At 36.5% G+C, this 24884-nt stretch overlaps 1 protein-coding gene across 2 annotated transcripts in view; it reads right to left on the bottom strand.

Moving 5' to 3' along the window:
* Positions 1-587: 587 nt before the first annotated feature.
* The window catches only part of LOC121427372 (E3 ubiquitin-protein ligase MIB2-like), a 47845-nt gene continuing 23548 nt past the window's right edge, over positions 588-24884 (bottom strand). The window contains exons 10-22 of one of the 2 annotated variants that reach the window (XM_041623734.1): positions 24480-24592; positions 23450-23598; positions 22924-23080; positions 20879-21033; positions 20007-20136; positions 19383-19595; positions 18325-18503; positions 17948-18138; positions 15807-15928; positions 15272-15420; positions 14761-14917; positions 14296-14449; positions 13016-13101 (exon numbers count right to left, since the gene is read on the bottom strand). In XM_041623734.1, the coding sequence (XP_041479668.1) occupies positions 14312-14449; positions 14761-14917; positions 15272-15420; positions 15807-15928; positions 17948-18138; positions 18325-18503; positions 19383-19595; positions 20007-20136; positions 20879-21033; positions 22924-23080; positions 23450-23598; positions 24480-24592 (1853 nt within the window). In that variant the 3' untranslated portion in view covers positions 13016-13101; positions 14296-14311. Of the gene's footprint in view, positions 1588-2846; positions 2961-3837; positions 3971-4258; positions 4437-5128; positions 5317-6130; positions 6310-11793; positions 12007-12971; positions 13102-14295; positions 14450-14760; positions 14918-15271; positions 15421-15806; positions 15929-17947; positions 18139-18324; positions 18504-19382; positions 19596-20006; positions 20137-20878; positions 21034-22923; positions 23081-23449; positions 23599-24479; positions 24593-24884 lie in introns of those variants that run through there. The other variant, XM_041623735.1, reaches the window with a different exon arrangement.

Here is a 24884-nt window from a genome sequence, read left to right as displayed (position 1 = left end):
ACCACCACTGAGGATGGGTAAACTTTAAATTGATGTGAACCTCATAAGAGAGTTCGTGACATTTATCATATATAGTGTGAATTATAAATTGTGATCTAAAAATGCAGTGACGTGGATAGCATCGTCATAATTAGATTGAATAAGGAAAAATCCTGAAACTGAATATTTTTAAAGATGAGTTAAAGATGATGTACAGACAACTTTCCCTTAATAATACAGGTAAAGATTTGTTTCATGATAGCTCATGTTATCCATAAGCTCCAAATATAACAATTCTTTTCTTATACACTCTCATAAACATTTGGTGACATATAAACATCAAAATTGATTCTAGGAGTTTCACACGTACAAACCCAATCCCTTAAGGATTACACATGTTTTTTCTAGTTAGCATCAATTTTGAAAATATCGGGGGGGGGGGGGTAGGGGGGTAGACAAACAGTCTGACGGTACATCAATGGTCTTTTATCAAGGGGTGGGGGCCTCTGTTTTAACGGCATGTTTACATTACAAATTTTAATTGTAACTCTCATACCCGGCCCTTCCCACCCCACCCCCCCCCCCCCCACACCCCAGATCCGCCAGGATATTGACCTGTAATTCCCCGGTAACGCGTAGCAAACTGCTCACTGCATTGCGGCAGGGGAACGTTTCGAAATGTATTCATCATGATCAATGATTTCAGCAATTAATGGGTCAAAACAGTAATTTTTCACTGACCATTGTTATAAACTTCCACGATTATTTGATCTGAATTGCTCAAATTTGTCAGTAAATATCGCTAACTTTGTTTTTCTTTTATGGAAGCACTCCATGGATAACTCTTCAGATAACTCACCAAGCTTGTGAAATATTGCCCCATATGTTTGTTTTACACATTTAAACAGATATGGAACTTGAAATTCAATTTCACATTCGTAATAATCAAGCACGATATTTGTCAATCTTCAATGCATTTTCACTATTTATGAATATTGTAGTAATAATGTTACAATATTCTATGATATAAAAAGAATCTTACAAGATATGCTGTCGCTAGCTTTGCATCAATCAGGCGAAACCCATTAACCGATATCATTACAATAAAACTAGTATTGGAGAAATAATTTCTATACAAATATTGCTACCATATACTGTTCTCATTAAAATGTTAGGAATAAGAAGGTCCATAGAATTTCCTTTTTAAGATAGATCATTAAATTTATTTTGTAGCTCTTCCGCCGATGGTCTATTTTGAGGCTTCTCATTGAAGCAGGGTCCAAGAATCTCTTGGATTTTTGGATCCACGAATTCCAGAGCCTCGGGTTTGCACATTCCCCCTGCCATAAAGCGAGCTAATAGGGCCACCGGACTAGACAAATCTCCCCAAAGACGTTTCATGGAGTAGAGCTCCACCAGTGTTCCTGCAACTGACCAGATGTCATGTTTGCTAGAATGTTTGTACCCAGCCACTGCAGTAATTACCTCCGGTGGCATGAACTGAGGGGTGCCCCTGATGTGCATGGTGGATTGAGTCATGGCGTTCCGGTTCTTGATGTGGGCAAGACCCATGTCACAGATGAAGGGACGGTTGGTGGCACTCTCCAACTGAATGGGAGAAAACCAAAAAGATCTTAATCAGTACTTGGTACGGTGGCTCAGTGGTAGGATGCCAGCCTCATGAACGAAAGGTTGTGGGTTCAATCCCAAACAGTTTAACTGATAAACAGGTCTTACATACATGTACCATACTTTACGCCATCTTACCAGGCCTTATACCATCTAACCAGGGTGACAAAGAAAATGATCATGCATGGACCACTAGAGGACCAGTAAATATAACCGAACCTTCTGAATGTGATAACATAATGTCATTAAATTATGCATCATGAACCATGAAGACCTGATAAAGCTGAAGTGGCTATTTAGAACCTATATAACGATATTTTATATTAGGAATAGCGACTTCAGCTTGAAACATCGAGGAGGAGTTAGCCGATATTGACGGTTTAGTTCTAATGCCATGTCTTTATTTTTTTGTTATTCATATCGGCCTACATTGCATAAGGTAACTGAAATCGCACCAATTAAGTTCTCTTTGCACCCCAAAAGCCCCGAGTAAAAAATTACCCAATATTTGGTAGAAAGTGATCATTTCATAAAAAAACTACAAAACTGTTGGATATCTTTTTACCCTGCCAACATGCGTGTTCTAATTTTAAAGAGAAATTCCAGTAGTTGCAGTAAGCGCTGATTTCATAAGAAAGTCTGTAAAACAAGGCTTAATTGTCAGTATATCATCGAGGATCTAGATCTGGTACAGTTACATTAACTGAACTTTGTGAAATCTTGAAATCTACGCTGAAAAATGTTCACACCGAAGATCCCCAACACAGATAAGCGCACGTGGGACAATGTATAATTATTACTTAGGGCGTCGGGCCCGACGCCCTACCCGATTCCTGTGCTTATTTGCTGATTTCTCAGCAATTACACCATTTCTTCCAGAATTCTTTGGCACATGCGTTTTATTTATACAAACAGACACTTTGGTGGTCATTTCATTGGATTCTGTACGAACTCATTTTTATATCGTTACCAAAACTAGCATTTACCTTTAACCAATATTGGGTAAACTTTCTTAGAGTGAAATGGAAGTACATTGAGAATGAATAAATAAGGATACAAAAGAAATACACGCAATCAGTACAGTAATAGGCCCACATATTTAAAAGGGCAAGGCTTCAATAGCCTAAATATCCTTTATTTCAATCCAACACAACGTTTCATGTAGCCTTGCTTCTTCTGTTTTTCGAAAACACCTATTTTTAATTCGTTATTTGTCAATTTAAACAATGTTTAATTACCAAAATATTGGCCGGCTTGATATCAAGATGTAAGATATTGCTAGCATGCATGAAGGTGACTGCTTGGAGAACCTCACGGGATATCCCAAGCTTGGCGGACCAGTCTAGATGAATCTGCATAAACGTTAAAGAATATACATGTACATTAAGATCCCATCCAACTTTTAGTACTTGGTAAAACTTTTAGTACTTGGTAAAAGAAATGTATGACATAAGTGACTGGAGTGTCAGATTAGGATTCTTTAAATATGCCTCCTTTGATATAAAGATAAAGTGTGAGATCATCTAGCCCTCATCATGCCCTTGACCCCTTAGCAAAATGAACTCAAATCATAAAAAAAGATAATTCCATTCCTCCCATATACTGACTTATCACACGTTTTTCATACTGAAGGCAAAGTAGAGCTACTCTTGCAGCCTGTTTCTTAAAAAAATTTACCTGAGAAAACTCCGGTAAAAACTAAAAACTTAAGGTTAGTCTGATTTCTGTCACTGACTTTAACACAGGGCCAAAAACTCATGTAAAAATATACCCGAGTTTCCTCAGGAAGAAAGTTTTATGCAACAGGCCCCTGATTGAGTTGATACGCTCGTACAGCGGACCGACATCACATCTTCTTCCAAAATTGTTTGGTCCGCAGCGGTGTTACATGTATGGCAGTTGTACTCCGTTTGTAATCCCCATTTTGAAGTGGGTTGAGAACTCCGCTTTGAATCCGGATCGAAATAATCCTAGAATTGTTATACTGCCCTCCAAAGTGGAGTAATTCCTGTTTAGGACTTATTTTTGTAAATTATTTTTAAACGAAAAGCCCTATAGCTGTCAACTCATTCGAATATAATAATAAAGCTATAGAACTCAAATTTCTTCCGCAATTTCTAAAATTATATTGCCTTCAAGTAAGAGGGGTGAGCTCTAGTAAAAAACATACACAACGAAAAAATTGTGATCTCATATCGAAATCCATCCATCTATATTGGCCTAGAATACCTTTCGATCATCGCGATCTGGGAAGATGATCTTTTCTAAACTTGGCCCTTCAATAAACTCCATAACAAGGTAGGCGTCCGTACACTCATAACCTAGCGCCATCATTTTCACGATATTTGGATGGGTGGCTTGCCTGAAAAAATGAATGGACAAATTGCTTTTTATAAGGATAGTAAAACTCATCAACTGTATGTCACTGTTGATATCTCTAAAAATATAACTTAAGCAGCACCTGTTTTTGTTTATAGGCAAATTATACGTATATGGTCGATTATCATGACTGATAGTTCTAGTAAGCATGTACCCAATTTAGTCATCGATGAAATACACGCAGAAAAATCACAGCTCTCAAAGACAAGGTAACGATCAAGTCTACTTACACTCCAACTTTCATACTAATTCAACTTTCTCTCCTGCCTACCTGTGGATAGAAACTTCCTTTTCGACTTCATCCTTTTTACTCCCGATGGTAGAGATCTTTTTGACTGCCACCGTGGTTCCTCGCCATGTTGCTCGATGGACGACCCCAAATTGTCCAGTTCCAACCACAGATCCCATTTTAATATCGGAGACTTTAATTTCGTGAACAAGCTCAAACACTGAAAAACAATAAAACAGGACAAAAAAATATTTAATCAATCTGTCAATACTATTGTAATGAGAGTTTGTAACATCAAATATGGGTTCGTATCGAAAACATTAGGGGCGGCTTAATGACCACTCTGAAAGGCATACAAACTGATCTGAACTGGACACTAATGAAATGTCTCTGATAGGATATAGTATGAAATGAATTGCACAATGATTATTCACATCAATAAGTTTTTGGTCCTTCTTTCAACTTATTTGAACAGCTTCGTTAACGACACCTTCTGGCGGATTGCCGGCGAATCTTGTCGGCCATGTCGGCTGGGCTTATATGGTTTGAAGCTACGTGTGCTGAATAAGGCAAAATGACGTTTGTCATTTCAAAAGGAATGTAAAATACTATGTTCATACGATAAAAATTAAACTTACTCGTTAGACATGAGGCCGAATATACCAAATAGCACTTAGAAGAACATGTTTAGTAGAACGTTTGGTTCAGTAACCATAGTTTCGAAAGGAATGATAACGGTAATATCGATGGGTTCATTGGACATGTTGGACGCATCGTGTCTGCCTTTGAATCGATTCATTCATGGAGGAAAAACATGAGGCAAACATGCTGTGATCAACAAAACAGTGGTTGTTCAACTAGGACACTAGTAATTATGAAGCGAATATATCAGACATACACCAATGTACGTACATCCGGTCTTTGGCTTGTTGGTTCTGGCGAGGTTTTCTGATCCTTGATCATTGGCAGCTGGATCGTCCACGGGAGTTTGTGGGATATGGATATCATCATCGTCATCATAGATCGCGTTGGTTGTCAGGTCTTCTGTTTCTGAAGCTTCATCTCCTACCATGTCTTCTAGCGATTTCAAGTCAACCTCCCTGATGAAAAGAATCATAAATGCCAGTTTCATGGTTTAGTTATCAATGTTTGCACTAAATCATGGCTGAAAATCCAAGGCTATGGCCTCGAATGCATTATTGATAACGGCCTTCGATAATTCTGGCCCTTTTCTGATAATTCCAATTTGTCCTGTAATGAAAATGTGTCTTTCCGAAAAAGGCCATGCCATAAAAATAACAAAAGCTAATAAAGGTCTACTAAATATGTATTAAGTATATATTCCCTCAACATGCTTAATGCACACTAGCTGCGCCCCTTTACTTTATAAGACTAAGGTCCCATACATTGCAAAAAGAGTTTTTGTTTAGACGCGAGTTCCAAAATAAGTGTTTTTGAAGCGTTAAAAATCAAGTATCGTTCGACTGAAACACTTTCCGCAACATAGAAAACGTCGCACAATTTTCATCCTAGGCATAAGACAAGTGGCGCATCTGACCACTAAATCTCCAACCAAGTGATAGGGGCGTAGGAACGATTTTGAAATGTAAAGCAAATAATCATCTTTGATTCAGTGGATGAGAAAACCTCCCACTTCCTAGGTGATATGAATGTAAATGCTATTTCAGCACACCATTGCTTCCTATAACCAGAGAGTATGTCCCTTTTACCTCCGAAATGCTCATTTGTCCCAACACTTTTGACAGCGGTATATCCAGTGACGGTAAAGCCATCTATAATTACTAACACCTCTGGCCAATCAGATGACAATATTTTTTTTATCTATGGTAACGGCAATATATAGGTGCAAGTGGGTGTGTGTGCGTTAAAGCATTTCAGTGAGAACTGCATTACCTGTCTCCACGGGCAATTTCCTTCAAAGTTCTTTTTAGTTTTGGATCATCGATGTAGTATAGAGGGGTACGACAAGACTCGTTTTCACTATCGATGGAAGCCCCATGTAGGACCATGAAACACAGCAATGCTGCACCAGTGTTACCGCCGACACCTCTATCTCTATATTTCTTTCGAATCTGAAAGAAATATGAATATAGAGATTGAAAAATGAGAGAATGCTTAACAGATTTGGAGATCGTGATATTTTTTATTTTATTTTTTTTTGGGGGGAGGGGGGTCCCTCTAAAGGAAGGGGGTGGCGAGAGGTGATCCTGTCCCATATGCAGCGGTATAAATCCCCCTCCCCTCGATTTGTGCCCATGGTCTACTCTAACTCCTTTGAATAAATCTTATTGCGGTATTTTCGATTCCTTCTATTCAACAATGTGAAAGCTTCTTCAATCCGTACTACAAGTACCAAAAGTGTCCCAATTCCAAAGGTAAAATATTGAAAATAATTTTTTTCAAATCGGGCACAAGACTCTCATCTGTATTATCATTCTGTATCATTTTAGGATAATCAAATTATGCTATTTCTGAAGAGTCTGTATAATGTAATTTATATTTAAAAAAACCTTGTAAAGGTTCATTGTTATTGTTAATTACAATCATTGTAATCATACTCTTAATACTTTTATAACGCCATTATGATTGATATTATTAGATGAAGGACATCGTGATCGTGGTCAGGTGGATCCGAATATCGATGGTCATGGGTTTGAATTGCAACCATGGCATGATTTTATTCGGCAAGATATTTACTCGAATTGTGCTGCACTAAACCCAGGGGAGATAAAATGGCAACCGGCAGGTAGTCTGCAAACACCGACTCACAACTGACAATTCAACCAATAACAGGTCTAGAGTGTAGACTAGACTCCATGTGTAAAATACGAGCCAGCCACATTAATATTCCAAGATCATTAGGCCAAAAAAGGCTTAAGAAAGGAAATCTCAGGCAACAAGCTGTTTTTTTGTCAGGATAGATCCAGGAATATGTCTAGAATAACATACTAAAGGTCCTCATATATCCTCCATGAGGGTTTTCCGTAATCCAAGATGGCGTCCAAAATCGCCACTATTCTACAGAAAATGGCTATAACGCTCTCATTATCCGACCTAGACATCAAATTTTGGTGTATAATTATTTCATGGTTAAAGGTGTAAAAAGAGCCATTGATACAGCTTAGAGTGAACATAAACGGAAAAGTATTCCTAAAAATCCGAGAGGGCGTCTAAAATGGCCGCCAAAGCCTAATAATCCACACTTCATATATTGCTTATGTTAGTTTCTTCAATTTTGTTTCTATTCAATGGTATTAAGGGCCAAGTAGTAAATTTGGACAAGTTACAAGGACAGTCAGTGGTCAAGTACATGTATGTCCAAAAATCCAAGATTTCTTCCAAAAATGGGGTTCAAAATGGCTTATATTACTTACAATTGGACATAGTACATTTAATAACTGCCTAGATATACATGTATGACTGTGGTGTCTAAACCATGATTTGAAGTGTCAAATAATACGTTAGGACAGGTTAAAAAAACACTAAGTGGTCCAGTATGTCCGGAAATCCAAGACGACCTCCAAAAATGGAGTCTGAATTGACTGCTGTTCCTAAAAAAAATGACATAAAAATCAAACACGACTTGTAAAATGGAGTTTAAAATTGACATATTTCATCTACGTGTAATATCTGCTTGGGAGATATTTTTGGTGACTAAACCATGGTTTAAAGGGTCAGATAATACACTAGGACAGGTTAAAAGGACAGTCAGTGGTCCGGTGTGTCCAAAAATTCCAGATGGCTTCAAAATTGGAGTATAGATTGACTGCTGTTACCGAAAAAAATGACATACTTCATGAAGAATACACCCGAGAGATATGATTGTGGTGTCGAAACTATTGTTTAGAGGGTCAATTAATACACCAGGACAAGTTAAAAGGACCGCCAGTGGTCTAGTATTTCAAAAAATCCAAGATGGCTTCAAAAAAATGGAGTATAGATTGACTGCTGTTACCGAAAAATTGACATACTACATTATGAATCCACCTGAGAGATATGATTTTGGTGTCGAAACTATCGTTTAGAGGGTAGAATAATATACTAGGACAAGAAGAACAGGACCGCCAGTGGTACGGTATGTCAAAGAATCAAAGACGGCTTGTCTAAAATGGCTGTTGTTACAAACAAATTAACATAGTTCATTTAATATCTGCCTGGGAGATGATAGTGTGGTGTCTAAACCATGGTTCAAAGGGTCAGATAATACATTACAAGAAGATAAAAGGACACTCAGAGGTCCAGTTTGTCAAAAAAAATCAAATATGGAGTCCAAAGTGGCTGTTATTACTTACAAAAGGACAATGGTATATCTTACATCCGCGTGAGAGATATTACTAGTATTTTGGTTTTCAGGAGTCATTACGTTGGGACCCTCACAATGATATGCAATCGTCCATTCTGCATTAAAATCCAAGAAGGCTTCCAAAATGGCGTGTTACTCCCATCACTTTTAATAAAAAAACGTCATACTTTATATCCACCTGTGAATATAGGACAAGAAACAAGGATATTCAGCTTTTCATTATATGCAAAAATCCAAGGGGGCAAAATTATTGAAAAATGCCTGCTTTTTCCTGTTCCTGAAACCATAAGCCATAGGATCAGTTTTCCCCAATGCATTTAAGTGGTGATACCGCAGTTATTCATCACAGGTGGATATTGTATGAATTAACACTTTTTTTTCAAATGATGGGAGTTAACAGTCAAAACATATCATTTGACCCTTGAAAACATAGTATAGAAATCAGTCATATCTTTCAGGTGGACTTTTGATAAATTATTTTTTTTCAGTCACATCAGTCAATCAAGAATTTATTTTTTGGAAGCCATCTTGGTTTTGGACATACTGTCCTTCTATCTTGTGTCAATACATTATTTGGCTCTATAAACCATGTTTGACACAACAAAATCATATCTGCCAGGCAGATATTAAATGAACAATGTACATTTTCATGTAGAAACAGCCATTTTAAACTTGATTTTTAGAAGCATTCTTCGATTCTTGGACATACTGGACCACTGACAGTCCTTTTAACTTTTCCTAATGTTTTATTTGACCCTTTTAACCACAGTATATAGACACCACAAGTATATCTCTCAGGTGGATTTTTAATAAAGTATGTCCATTTTCCGTAACAGCAGTCGATTTAGACTCCAATTTAGAAGCCATCTTGAATTTTTTGACATGCAGGATCACTGACTGTCCTTAGAACTTTCATAGTATATTATTTAACCCTTTAGACGATGGTTTTGACACCAAAATCATACATGTATCCAAGGCAGATATCAAAATAATGAACTATGTCCATTTGTAAGTAAAATCATCCATTTTAGATTCCATTGTTTGAAGCCATCTTGGATCTTATGACATACTGGGCCAGTGAATGCCCCCTTAACCTGTCATAATGCATCATTAGACCCTTTACACCACGCTTTAGAACCTAAAATATCATCTTCCAGGCAGATATTAGATAGACTATTTCAATTTAGATTCCATTTTTACAAGCCATCTTAGATTCTCATGTCAATTTTTCAGTAACAGCAGTCGATTTAAACTCCATTTTTTAAAGGAAATCTTGGATTTTTGACAAACTGGGCCACTGACTGTCCGTTTAACCTGTCCTTATGTATTATTTGACTCTTTACACCATGGATTAGACACTAAAATGATATCTCTCACGAGGATGTAAAATTAACTTTGTCTCTTAAGGAATAGCAGGTACTTCATACTCCTTTTTTTGGAAAACCGTCTTGGATTTGTGGACATACTGGACCATTGAAACTCATTTTAACCTGTCCTAATGTATTATTTGATCCTTAATTAAAACAATGGTTTAGATGCCAAAATCATAATCTCAAGCAGATAATATATGTACTATGTCTATTTGTAAGTAATAACAATTTTAGACCCCATTTTAGGACGAAATCATGGATTTTTGGACAAACGTGTACTATTTGTCCCTTAAAACCGCTGAATCGAAACAAAATTAAAGATACTATAAGTTGTGGATTAGTAGGCTTTGGTGGCCATTTTAGATGCCATCTTGGATTTGTAGGTATACTTGTCTGCTTATGTTCACTCTAACCTTTATCAATAGCTCTTTTTTATACCTTTAAACCATGAAATATGCACCAAAATTTGATGTCTGGCGTGGCTGAGTGAGATATGTCCATTTTCTGTGAATGGCGGCCATTCTTGACGCCATCTTGGATTACGAAAAAACCCTCAAGGAGGATACATGTATATGATTCCACCCGAGATTTTATTCTAGACATATTTCTGGACATATCCTGAAAAAAATCAGCTTGTTACCAAAGACTTCCATGTTAAACCTAATACTCTTGGCCTAAAAGTGAATCCTACCTCCCTACTTGCGAAAACCATGGGTGTGTAACTGCAGACTGACCGGTATGTACTTTGAATGCACTGAGCGGTGGAAGCTCGAGATAAAGCCGGTTATAGCGCATGTTTGTGCATGAATGTGTAATTGAGTTTTGTAAGACGTGTATCAATCTGATATGAGTATTTACGTCTGGAACCGACTCTTAACGTCACCATCAGAAAGATGTGATCAGGGCTCGAACCTCAAGATCATATTCTAACATCCCCATGCACAGAGCTTGGATACAGGCGCACGCCTGGACAAAGGCTTCGGTTATTGTTGTTGTTGAATGGCGCCCCTCAACCTCTCCAGATTATACTCCCCAGTCGCTTTCGTAAGTAGGACGTCGTCGGCATAGAAAAGCCATGCGGCGTCAAACCATTTGGTGACGATTACAGGTCAAGTCCACCTCAGAAAAATGTTGATTTGAATCAATAGAGAAAAATCAGACAAGTACAATGCTGAAAATTTCATCAAAATCGGATGTAAAATAAGAAAGTTATGACATTTCAAAGTTTCGCTTATTTTTAACAAAATAGTTATATGAACGAGCCAGTTACATCCGAATGAGAGAGTTGATGATGTCACTCACTCACTATTTTGTTTTTTATTGTTTGAATTATACAATATTTCAATTTTTACGAATTTGACGATTGGGACCTCCTTGCCTGAAGCACAAAATGTTAAAATAATGGAATTCCACGTGTTCAGGGAGGAATGAAACTTCATTTCACATGACAATGACGAGAAAATCAAAATATTTCATATTTCAAACAATAAAAAACAAAAGAAATAGTGAGTGAATGACATCATCGACTCTCTCATTTGGATGTAGCTGGCTCGTTCATCTGTTCATATAACTGTTTTTGTGAAATGAAGCGAAACTTTGAAATGTCATAACTTTCTTATTTTACATCCGATTTTGATGAAATTTTCAGTGTTATGCTTGTTGAATTTTTCTCTTTTTATTCAAATCAAGTTTTTATTGGGGTGGACTTGTCCTTTAAATGAAATATTGATATATATATATTAGACACCCTCCATCTATTATACAGCCTCGGAATAGATTATTTCAAAATAGATGGCGTTATATAAATTTATAATCAACGTTATCCTTGTCATCATTATTATCACTGTCTTAGGGATATATGCCGTGGTGAGAAGTTTTCTTACCCTTTTAAGGACGGGTGTTTCTTTGATTTCTGTTGGTTTTCTTGTTCTGCTGGCTACCAGATGAAGAGGACTATGGCCTTTATGACATTGACTATTGATGTCTGCTCCAAGAGAAATCAAGTACTCGATACTTTCCGAGTATGCCTTGTATGAGGCAAGGTGCAGAGCCGTCTGACCTTCACTGTTTTTCGTTTCAATACACAGTCCGTGATCCTCAATAAAAAACAACATTTAGGGAAGCATTTGATCAACATCCTCCGTCTAACAATGTAAGCATTTGTCTTGATTTTGATTTGCTGACAAACACAATTCCTATGATAACTGTCGGATAACACGTCGTTTCATGAAACGATTCTCTCTTTTTAAAACAATGAACGCTTTCAGGTCGGTGTTGAAACCGAGCATATGCTGCGAGTCAAAATGATACTAGCAGCGGCCATAGCATCGATCTTGTAATGAGTGTTCATCAAATATCCTCAGACAAAAAGCGCTATATAAATCCAGCTACAATTGTTGTTAATGTTATTACATACTTACAAAACACGAAAAGATTGCTATTAGGAGAGACAGCAAAGGGTCCGATATTGGACGGCATGGACTAAAGAACTCAATCCTTACAAACCTCGTATTTATAGGACAAATAAAAATTGACATCCCCAAAAGAGAAAAAGTTTAAAAGTTACCATTATTTCAGGAAACACTCTTTCGTAAAAAAAAATAATCTGACCAAAAATACATTAAAAGAAAAAAAAAACTGACTATCAAAAATAAGTGGTCAAAGATCACAACTATTTTCAGAAGCACCTTCCCTTAAAAATCACATGAAAAGGGGCATCGAAGGTCAACTGTTACCGTATCATTTCAGCTTTCTCGTTAAAAATTGTCAGACAAGAAAAAAAAATACATGGGATCAGTGGGGAAGGAGGGTACTCCGTCCCTGATTGGTTAGCAGAGGGTATTTTGGGTAGATGAGTTTACATTTAGAGTGATTAACTTGAAGATGATTAAATATTTCATATAGAAGTAATTTAATCATTTTTTTATAACGCATATATTCAATAATTTCTAATAAAATAATACCAGCGGCTTTCACCAGCGCAAATACGAATTTGATTGTCTTTTCGTTAATGCTTCACAGGGAAAAGCCAGTTCATGATGTGGGTGATATTGCCTATTACCTCAATAGCTAAGAGAATCTTCATGACTTCAACGTGGTTGTTCACCGCTGCGATATGCAATACATTGTACCCATGCTGTTTAGGAACAGCTATTGAAGAAGGGCAGTGCCGTGCAACCATTCTAACAATTCTGTACAAGGAAAGGAAAGCAAACACAAACGAAAATATAATTGCGTATGAACCAAATAGATTAGCAAATATTGTTCACAATCAAGAACAGACCTATTGCATTATTTTGTGTGTGTCTTTGTTTATGTGTTTGTTTTTTGCTTTATTGCTACGTTCACTAGCCATGCTAGCTCTAGCTCGGGAGCTGCAAAACACAATTCCCGAAGTGACGTCAGTAACCTGTCCTGAAAAGAAATCTTCGCCACTTGACCGTGGTATTTTATGACACTGTATGAAACTAATATATACCCAATATATATACAATATATCCAGTTCTGATATCAATTTGCACACAATTTTTTAGCTCGCACATCAAGCTTTCATTATTTTGTTTGATTTACACATTTACACAAATGTTAATGTGTATCAAAATGTTCAGCTCGCGCTGCGCGCTCGTATTGTTTGATTTGTGAGGAACCTATGCTCTTTGGAAATTCTTACCAAAATTTGTCAAAATGCTCCTTTATCATGTCAGTATATCAAGAAATTAAGCTCATGCTTCGTGCTCGCATTTAATTGTTTGAGACACACAGCTTGTTTCTTTAAATAAAAGCGCGCTTAGACTGTTCATTTTTTTCAGGTCGGAATATCAGAAATTTTCAACTCGCGCTTCGCACTCTCATTATTTAATTGGTGATACTTGTATCCTCTTTATTAATCACTAAAAACAGTCCTAATTGAGTCACTTTTCACGTTACTATATGATAAAATTTCGGCTCGCGCTTCGCGCTCGCATTGTTTAGTCGGATACTTATCTTTGTTCATGATTATAAAAACTGCTCTGAATCTTCAGTTCTAAGGACATAAAATATCAAAGATTTTTAGCTCGCGCTTCGCGCTCGCATTAAATATTAAGACCACATGAGATACCTTATATTGTTTATAGCAATAAATACTAACCTATACTTAAAACTTCAGTCTTATAGGACTACCCCCTGAAAAACCAACAAAAAAAGCCAGATTGTAGCGGCCAATAAAAAAAATGTTGATCAAAATATTTTTCGGCCCCCCCCCCCATTGGCGAAAGCTGGATCCGCCCCTGAACACCTCTTTGATATTGACCGATATAGATACCACGCCGGTGTTGTATTAAAACCGGCGATTTTTTTTTATGGTGCAGTGGAAAAGATTAACGAAACATCCATCGGGTACTTACTCTAGTCGGCCCTTAATTACCGCAAATTGTAGGGGGTGAATGTGTTCCCATTCTCGATGCTGGTATCGATGCTCGGAACTTTCAATAGCAGCTCTGCAACATCTACGCTGGTTTTGGTAATGGTGTCATGAAGAGGGGTATCTTTTTGGTAGTCCTTTACATTGTAGTAGAACAATCAGAAAAAAATCATTGAAATATATGTGTTGAAAGGGGGACACATTTTTACACTCCTATAACCCTCAAAACTGGCATGGAAAGAGTTCTTTTCATACTTGGACTTTACTGAAAAAAATATATATATTATTATCTTCATAATTATTATTGGTCAAGAAAAATATCCTCACTGGTTCCTTTTAGCTAAAATAATGACTAAGTCATGTAAAAAATTTCTTCATATCATAATTTCTATTATGTCATATGCTTTTTTCCCTATAAAGCATTAAAGAAAACAAAATCAATACATACTTGCACGTTAACATTGCATCCATGGTTGATTAAGATTCTAGCACAATCAACATGATTTCTAATTGCTGCTCGATGAAGTGGACTCCTGTTGCGTACATTTACTTTGTTTATATCAGCACCTTCTTCAAGCAGGTACTTTGTTACTGCTGGTTTATCTCTGAAATGTATACAATTTTAGTTGTATGATTAGTTTGCAACCATCATTGCGACAATAAGATATATTCAGCAGAATTTACCGTCTTACTACATGCTAAATGTCTTCAGCATTTTTAAAGCCATCGGTTCAACACCCAGTTCATGCGATAGTTGGCGTTATTTTATTTTCGCGGTGTGGTGAAGAAAGGTCGGGAATAACGATCCGATCATTTTGTGTGTGTTCTTTTTTTAATCAAATCTTTAGTTCCATCATTTTAAGCATTTTGGTAAATATTGAGATTTATTTTTGTGTTATCAAGATCATTATTAAGATCATTCCTGGTCAATTCGTTATAATCTCGAGATCTGGACTTACCCTTCGACTGCCAAATGTAGTGGAGTATGTCCACCGTCTGTAGTGATCTCTATATCAGCTCCAGCTTGTAACAATGCTTTTACGACGTCACGGTGGCCACGAAGGGATGCTTTATGGAGAGCACTTTTGCCCCCAACTTTGACATTTACCTAATACCAATAATCCCGAAGGCAGGTTAATGAAGATTCATTGAAACACATAGTTTAGCAAAAACATTCATCTTGTTTATAGCAAGTTTTTTTTTTTTTTTTTTTTTTTTTTTTTTGGGGGGGGGGGTGAAATTAAAAGGTTAATTAAGGTCCTCTTACTGGATGAGGGGGGGGGGGGGGTTGCACATAAATGTTGAGGAAGCTTGCATTCAGATTAATGTGTGCGCATCTGTGTTGCCGCCGTAGAGATGAAGAAATTCTCGATAAAGTGAGATGAAGCAGTACTTATAATCTAGTAAACATTACTTCTGAATAAAGAAATAAAATCCATTGCGAAAGAATATTAATTTCATGGAGAATACCAATGAAAAATAAATAATGTATACCTTTTCAGGTGAAGATGACAGTATCTCTGAAACACGTCTTAGTTCACCATTTTCAGCTGCCCTTAATAATTCAAAGTCGATACCAAGATCAGTCTTATCGTCTACACAGACATTGCCAAGTTCTGCACATAGAATGGATAATTATAAAAACATCGTGGGGGCTGGACAAGCAAAACGCAGGGATGTATCACTGGTGCAGCGTATAACAACTCTGACAACAATTTTTTGAAAATATGTTGAGAGAAATGGCGACCTCTATTGTTAAAACTCACTAATAATGCCATGGTCACATTTGTTCTACGGCGGCCGTACGGCGAGTCGAAAACAGCCGTTTTAACATTTTTTGTCCAACTACATATAGGTGGTTTGAATCAAAATTGATAAAACGGCTGTTTTCGACTCGCCGTACGGCCGCCGTAGAACAAATGTGACCATGGTATAACCAACAAATTATAGAATTTGTGAGGCTGAAGATCTGTCGATCGTTTGGATTCGACCCCCTTTGCTAATTACTGCCCAACTCTGTGAGTATGTGGTCAGGTAAGACACATTCTGAGCTATGGAGATAGAACCAATTGTTTTGGTCCCATTTTTGTTTGTATCTCTATCCTTATATTGAGGACAAATATATAATTTCGTTTTCCTCAAACTCCCAACTGGATCACTGGCAAAAAAGTCAAGAAAAGCTGAGACAGCTTTTCTGATACTGAAATCGAGATTTATCTCATTTTACCTTTTTTAGACGATAATCTAGAATAGATTATATTTGGCACGATCGAGTCTGAGGTGAAATAACTATTAATAATTCACTTCTTTTAGTATAGTAAAGCATGTGTTACTGTCAGTTATAAAAAAAATAATCTGAGAGTCAGGTTTGATATTGTTTCAGAACAAATTACTATATGGGACAAAATTTATATGATTCCTTCAAAGTGTTCTTCATCAACAAAGCTGAGATATTACAATACAAGCTTCTTCATAATATCCTGTTTATCTTTGTTCATAACACACTGTAACTATTGCTTATTTTGGGGGAATGCCCCTTATAGATGACTTTGAAAAATACATTCTAAAAATTGAAATTATGGTATCTTTTAATGATTTTGTAATTGGCATCCCTGTTGGAAATTATTTTTCGTTTAATTTTATAAATACTTAGATACGTAAAAGATTATTTTATCATTTCCATCATTTTAAGATGAATTAAAGGACTAGTCCATCTGAACGAAAAATCTAAATAGCGGAACACTGAAAATTTCATCAACATCGGATGTAAAATAAGCAAGCTATGATATTTTGAAGTTTCGCTTAATTAAAAAAAATGTTATATGCACATCCTGGTCAGCATGCAAATGAAGTGACGGATAACATCACCCACTCACTATTTATCTTGAATTTTATTGTATGAAACATGAAATAATCTAATTTTTCCTTATTGTCCTGTGAAACAAAGGTTTGTTCCTCCCTGAACATGTAGTATCACCGCTGTTTTAACATTTTATGGTTCAGTCAAGTTGGCCCTTATTGTCACATCGGTAAAACTTGAAATATTGTAAAATTCAAATAGTAAAAGACATAAGAAACAGTGAGGGATATCATTGACACTTTCAATTGCATATCACTCAGTTGTGCATAAATTATAACTTCTTTTTTAAGTAAACGAAACTTTAAAATGTCAGAACTTACTCACTTTTGCATCCAATTTTCATAAAATTTCCAGTGTTGTGTGTTTGATTGATTTTTCTTTGTTTATTCAAATAACATTTTTTTCTGGGATGGACTTAAGACCCGTTTACACTGCATCCGGCACGGCGAAAGTGCACGGCATTCCGGCACGGTCGCCGTGTCGGATGCATTGTAAACGGGCCTTTAACCTTTAAAATATCAGCATGAGATGTAAAGCATAACGAACATGCATTAAAGTTTATGGTCATGACTGTATATCTTGATGAATCACATCGAGCTTTATTGATATGCTAAGTTCTATAATGTTCTATATATGTTAATGTATTACATGCATCTTTGGAGAAATAATGAAAAAAAAATAAAACAAATATCTTCTAGAGGCAAACACTAAGCTTTTATCGTTTAGTGTAGTGTAAGCGTATGAGTAAAGATGCGTGCCTCCAATATTTTCCCACCTTTTAAATCCTTTGACTGGCTTCTTGTTGGGTTATCCTCGTCGTGTTTGTCGGTAGCTAATTCTTGAGCAAATCCTACGCCAGAGTCTGGGATTAGGAGATTATCATCGGAAGTGGATTTCATATTCAGCCCCCCAATTCCAAAATCCCCAACTTCTCCGAAGTTTTGCATTGGCTTTCGGTCAGGGTTCCTATAATATCAAAAAAAATAATAAATAAAAGTGCTATTTTTTAGTAGTGATATAAATTTCTTCTGTAATGGGAAATTTCATTGTGATAAATGAGTAAATAAATTGGCAAGTATCCCCTTGCCCTCTGAATATTACATTCTTATATATAAACCAGAAATTAATTCACTAGCATTTATATTGCCTTACCTATTAACTCCATTGGCAATTTGCTTTAAAGTCCTTTTTAGTTTTGGATCGTCGATGTAGTATAGAGGGGTACGACACAATTCATTTTCAATATCAACGGAGGCGCCATGAAGAACCATAAAACAGAGCAATGCTTCAGAACTGGTGTGTACACCGCCGTCTTTGTATTTCATCCGGATCTGAAAGATAGAATGTAAATTCGTTTTGATAAACCGTGTTGCATGTATATACAATAGACCCTACAAATGAAAGAATTGAGATGAAAATCGTCTTAGATTCTAAGCTTCTTTTTATTTAACCAATCTCGAGAAATCCATCAACAATAATTTCACAAACATTATGGGAACTAAGATGATCTTTGAAGGTTTCCATGGTGGAGAGAATATTGAAAGGTTTTACGGTAACACCATGTATGTAGTCCTGAAAAGGACTGTTTGTTATTCTTTCTTGAATATATGTTAGCTCTGTAAAGAACTTTTATCTTCAGAGCTAACATATATTCAAGAAAGAATAACAAACATTCCTTTTCAGGACTACATACATGGTGTTTATCGTAAAACCTTTCAATATTATGGGAACCTTTAATCTGATGTAGTATTCACATTCATTAGCGTTTGGGGTGCTAACCTGGGGTGTGTTGGGGCGAAAACGTGGGGGTGTGTAGGAAGTACATGTATGCGTTGGATTGGCGTCGGCGAGTTTGGGCGTGGGTGTGGGTATGGGGGTATCCATAAAGACTTTAAACTTGATGGGTTAAATGTAAAAATTCCGTACACATTTGTTATATTTTGAGCAAAAAAAAAACGGATCAGCCTCCAGTAGACGAAGTTCAATCAAACTTTTTTTATTTCCATTTTTTTTCAAGGTAAAAGAAAAAAAGAAAGAGAGAAAAACATTCGTGATAAATTACTAAGTTCATCATAGAAAATGTGTTTACTCCAGCTCCCGGCCAGCATGACTTGAATCATTCTATTGAAAAGCATTGTTAATGTTACAGATGTGGATCTATCAGAAACAATACAAGAATTGATAATATATCATGCCACATTGCCACTTACAGCTTTAAGCTCTGGCGTTTCTTCGACTTCCAGATCTTTCCTTGCAGCATTTGCTAATCGGTGAAGCGCACTATTGCCTTCGCTACATTGCAAATTCACATCTGCTCCCTGAGACAATAAATACTCAACACTTTCTGAGTATCCCTCCTCTGCAGCGATATGTAAAGCTGTTGCTCCATTGTCTGCTTTCGTGTCTAGGCACAGTCCATGATCCTAAATGCCAAAGGAATAAAAAAAAATCATGCAAATAAAGGTTCCGACTTTACCTAAAGTGCGACAAAGTTACCGGATATTATAGATGTCATTAATGTTCACAGTAAGTGTTTTTCCGGATACACAAATATAAGTGACGACCTCCTTATACATGTACATGTATTACATACCATCTTTTCGTGATAATTCTAGAAAAAAAAAATTGTGGGCAGGACTAGTCTGACCCTTAGTATGCATGTCGATGATATCCGAACAATAAAGTGGAATCCTATCCAACTTAAAATATTAAATAAGAGAAACGAAAGAGTTATTGATGAAAGCCAGTTGATAGAGCACATATTTTCATCTTTCCGTTACCTAAACTTGTACAGGAATGGTCAGTAAATTCGTGATGGTATAATCCATTGATACCTTTATAGCTAAAACCGTCTTCATGACTTGAACGTGGTTGTTGCATGCTGCAATATGCAGGATGGTGTATCCCTGGCTTGTAGTAACCGGAATCGATGGAGGGCAGTGACGTCCAAGCATCTCAACAAGCCTGTATTCGACAGAATCATACAGGCATATGATTATTGTTTGTTTTTACTTCCCCAATATTGAAAGAAGACCAGTCGCTCAGTATGCTGGTAAAAATTTTAAGATGATTACTCGCTAAATGGGCATGATGAATGGGAATTAGTTTACAGTCCCGGATCGGAACCTCTGTCAATCAATTCGAGTCTCTGTTTAATGAAAAATCGATTCAGAATTGGGGAAATTACGTTTAATGTATTAGAGGGGAGGGACGGAGCGGTTAAAGGAAACAGGGGAATAACGAATTTGGAATTTTGATACATAGACTATAGTTTATCATTGTTTCAGACCAAGTGGCGTAATGAGCAATATATTTTGAGGGGGCCGGATATGACGTATCGGGTAAAATTCACTTTTAAAAAAGAGTAATAAAAGTTGCAAGCGAAGGAGAAAAAAATAAGCTTGTTTTCATTTATACAAAATTCCCATATTGTGATAGATTTTGACATAACGATGAAAGAAATAATATATTTCACCCTGCTCTCAATTTTCTTTCCTTGTTTTTTTCCTTTTCTTCACTGTCGTGAAAAAAAATGAGGGAAACGTCCTATGCCCCCCCCCCCTCATGAACACAACTGCTTAGACCTCAAATGAGAAATTTTTCACCCTGACCGAAAACCATTTTTCGATTGGTAAAAAGAATATAACTTCGAATCAGGGAAATTGTACCCAGACAAAATTGTTTCTATGTATGAATTCGTTCTTACTCCGGACGGTCTTTTAGAGAGGCGAACAGGATTGGTGGCATATTTCGTTTATTCGTTAGAGTTGTATCAAGCTTTGGAACTGCCAAAAGCAACTCTGCAACATCTATGCTGTTCGTGATGATAGCTTCATGAAGAGGGGTATCTTTCTCTCTGTCCTGTATTTGGTATGGAAACGGGGGTGTGAAAATACAACTAACATTACTTTCAGGAAGTTCCATGGCAGTGAAGGTGAAAAAGAAGAAAGATGGCATTTGTAATCTCCCGTGTAATACATGTAGTATGCAGCGCCTAGAATCATTTATATCAAGCTCTTTTGTTGCATATTCATATTCATGTTATTGTTATTACTTCATATTATTATTAATGATATTGTTATCATTATTATAATTACTATTATCATCATTACTATCATTATTATTATTATTGTTGTTATTATCATCGTTATACAGTGCGTATCAAAAAAAAGTTTTCACTCATAAAAAATCCTGTAAAATTATACATTTGTAATGTCCTGAATATTTTTCCACATTTTAACATTGGTACATGTCCATTCAAGCAAATGACGATATAAATGTCGAAAATTATTTTCGCTTGAGTAAGCACCACTTACTTTTAAAAAGTTAGTGAAAATAATTTGCGCAGAACTTTGAAATAGTTATGCGGATAAAAATAGACCGTAATCACGAAGAACACGTGGATTTTAGCTAGTAAAATTGATTTGAAGATATCGTTTACTTTTTTGAATTTGCTTCCTTGACAAAAACACTTCGAAGAGTGCATTGCGCCCCATCCACTCCCCCGACACACCGACGCCATGTTGCGACGATATTTGCCTCACACTGAGCTGTGATTTACATGAAATGGCTTAGGCTTGATTTGAATTTTGTCAATCATTGGCGAGCTTAGGAAAAATGGTGTAGAACCACTTACTCCATCCACCTTAGCATTTAATTTTCTAATTTTACTTGGTAAACAATTCATTTTGCGATGTAAATACCAAGAGACTCTCCCTAGTTTAAAACAATTTAATTATTATCTTTTATCTTATAAAGTTACCGAAGAAATTATTGCAAAAAAGAAAAACAAACTCAATAAACACAATGTAAAATGGCAAAACATAAAAAAGTATTTTCCATTGCATAAATTGTAACCACTGTAGATTTTTATCCTTTTTTGTGACTTTGTTTTATCTTCTGTTCATGTTGTAGTGGTGCTTCCGGTCATGTTAATACATGAAAATGTCATATTTTTTTTTTTTTTTGGTTGCGCTATACCCCGGCGATGCCGCCAGGTCGACTCTGGACCGTTAGGTATGGCCGTACCCTCCTTTTTTCGGTTAATGGATCGTCCTGTCGGCAGCGCTGGGGTACAATTTTCTTGTAAATTAAGATTATGTTGTATGTACTTATACAATGTTCTTTTTTATTGAAGTGCAACGATATGTTTTGTATATTTTGATTATTTTTTTAGACGAATAAAAACTGCAAAGATAAAAAAAAATGGTGTAGAAACAAGTATTACATTAAAAATGAAGTGTAAACCTACTTTAAATCCTAAAAAACATAGTGAAAATGATGGATATGTGTGCTATAAACTTTTGTTCATATTTAGTTATGACCTCGGATCCAGCTGGCACAAAAAGGGTAAGGGTTGTGCTTACTAAAAGTTAAAATTTCAATTTGGCTGGCAAAATTGTTACAAAACGCTTGAATGTATCCCTTTTATGTCAATTGACTAAAAGTGCAAGGGAAATGTATGAAAAATGTTTCGCAGGGTAATTTTGATTTCGTCCTTCCCCTTGACATAGCGTGATAACAAGCACTTTCTGCGCAAACAGATTTCTTCGAGCTTCACAAAAATGGACAGTGCTCACTCAAGAGTAACATTCTCTCATAATTTTTACTTTGATTGGATGAATGAGACCCAAACCCCCAAATATATGTAAAAAAAATTACCCACATGTAGTATATTTTTAATTTCCCAGGACATTTTCAAAGTTTAACCCTTTTTTAACACGCACTGTAGAATCACGTCAAGATTCATACTTGCACGTTGACATCACATCCATGGTTGATCAGGATTCTGGCGCAATCAACAAAATTTCCATAGGCTGCACGATGGATCGCTCTTCTCTGCCTTGTGCTACCTCTATCAATGTCAGCTCCTTTCTCAATTAGATATTTTACAACTGCTGGCTCGTCTCTGAAAATATTACAATACCCAGCTTTACAATATTCACAAATAGAGGTACACCAAGATGGTTAACTCCAAAGCTTGTCCATGTCTCTAAGACAATGATATTTGAGTTCGGCCTACTGGCACATGTTTGAATTTTTTTTTAAAGATTTCATTGATAGTGTGCCTCCTTAAGGAAATAATAAAACGTAGTCAACAACTAAAGACGTTGCAACTTTGACTAAAAGTAGGCCGATTTAAGATTTTTAAAAATCCATCCTTATTCATCCCACTGAAAGTCCCTTGAATGTTCCCTTGGCAATACTGGGTACCATAATCATTTTTAATTAAATCTATTTTCCCCTATCCTTTGTTTTAACGTGACTCGATACCTACCCATCAACTGCGTAATGCAGTGGAGTATGTCCATCATCTGTAGTTATTTCTATGTCAGCTCCAGCCTCTATTAATGCCTTAACAACCTTTAGATGACCACGAGCAGAAGCTTTATGGAGGGCACTCTTATCATTTACTTTCCCATTCACCTGATATAAAACATTCAATACACAATATCAGGCACTTTGAAGACACGTATTTATTACGATAGAAAAGAGATTCCTCTGTTTTCCCCTCTCTCTTACACAAAACACACACCCACAGGAAGAAAATAATCTTTCGTCCCCGGTTTTGCAGCGCTCACAATGCAAACAATCCAATCGCGCACATCCACCTCTCTACTCCACACATCTACACTCACTCACTCACCCACACACAGAAGCGGATCTAGAGGGGGGGGGGGGATGCAACCCCCCCCCAAAAAAAAAAAAAAATCCGGGGACCATTTCTTTAAATCTTATCTTTTTTTAAACTTAATTTTACAAATTTTCATGGGGGTTAATTTGGCGACGACCTCTTTACCAAAAATAGTGGTGTTTTAGATGCAAAAAACGCCATTTTCACACACAGATTTTCAAGAATTTTCCCTACTGTGGGAGGAGGGAAAACCCCCCTCCCACACCCTCCCCCTCGCTCGCTCCGCTCGCTTGGACTGGGTCGCTACGCTCCCTCGCATACCACCCCAACCCCCCCTCCCTTTATAAAAAGCTGGATCCGCCCCTGCACACACATACACGTGCGCACACGCACCAATCCACACACTCATACGCACACACTCACATTATCTAATAGACGCCCTTAATTACGTATGAAAGGAGATTATATATATTATCTTTCTTATCTCCTGACCCACAATTCGTCAATCTGATTCTATACAGTAATATACCATACCATGTTATTTCCATTTAGCGCTTACTGTTAAAACCATTTTTTATACAACATAGTGATTCCATTAAAATTTATGTTTATAATCTGCTCACGAACAAAGAAAAGTATTAATTAATGTTCGTAAAAATATAGCAAATATTACATTTTCTGGTGAAGAAGACAGAATCTCCAATACACGATCATGGTCACCAGTTTTAGCCGCATTATAAAGCTGAGATTCTATAGAATTGCCGTCATTGGGCAAGCCAGTAGTTTCTGCATTGATGAAATATTGAATAATTCACTGTGATATTCAACTAATATTGATAAAAAGAGAATGCATCGTAGATATTATAGCTGGCTTAAAAGTTCAAATTTAAATAAAATAAAGAAAATATCTCACAATATTAATAAGATAACAAATAAAAGAGAAATCACCTTCGGGAACGAAAATGCGTGAATTAAAAAGGTGATATTACTCAAAGGGCAAAATTTATTTTTAAAAAAGGGTTCTCTTCATATGGAATGTCTCTTTTCGGGGGGGGGGGGGGGCAAGTGTCCTCTTTCT

The sequence above is a fragment of the Lytechinus variegatus genome, chromosome 14, assembly GCF_018143015.1.
Source record: "Lytechinus variegatus isolate NC3 chromosome 14, Lvar_3.0, whole genome shotgun sequence".
Lineage (NCBI taxonomy): Eukaryota > Metazoa > Echinodermata > Echinoidea > Temnopleuroida > Toxopneustidae > Lytechinus > Lytechinus variegatus.
The sequence above is the reverse complement of the archived record's forward strand: the minus strand, read 5'-3'. Positions and strand labels throughout refer to the sequence as shown.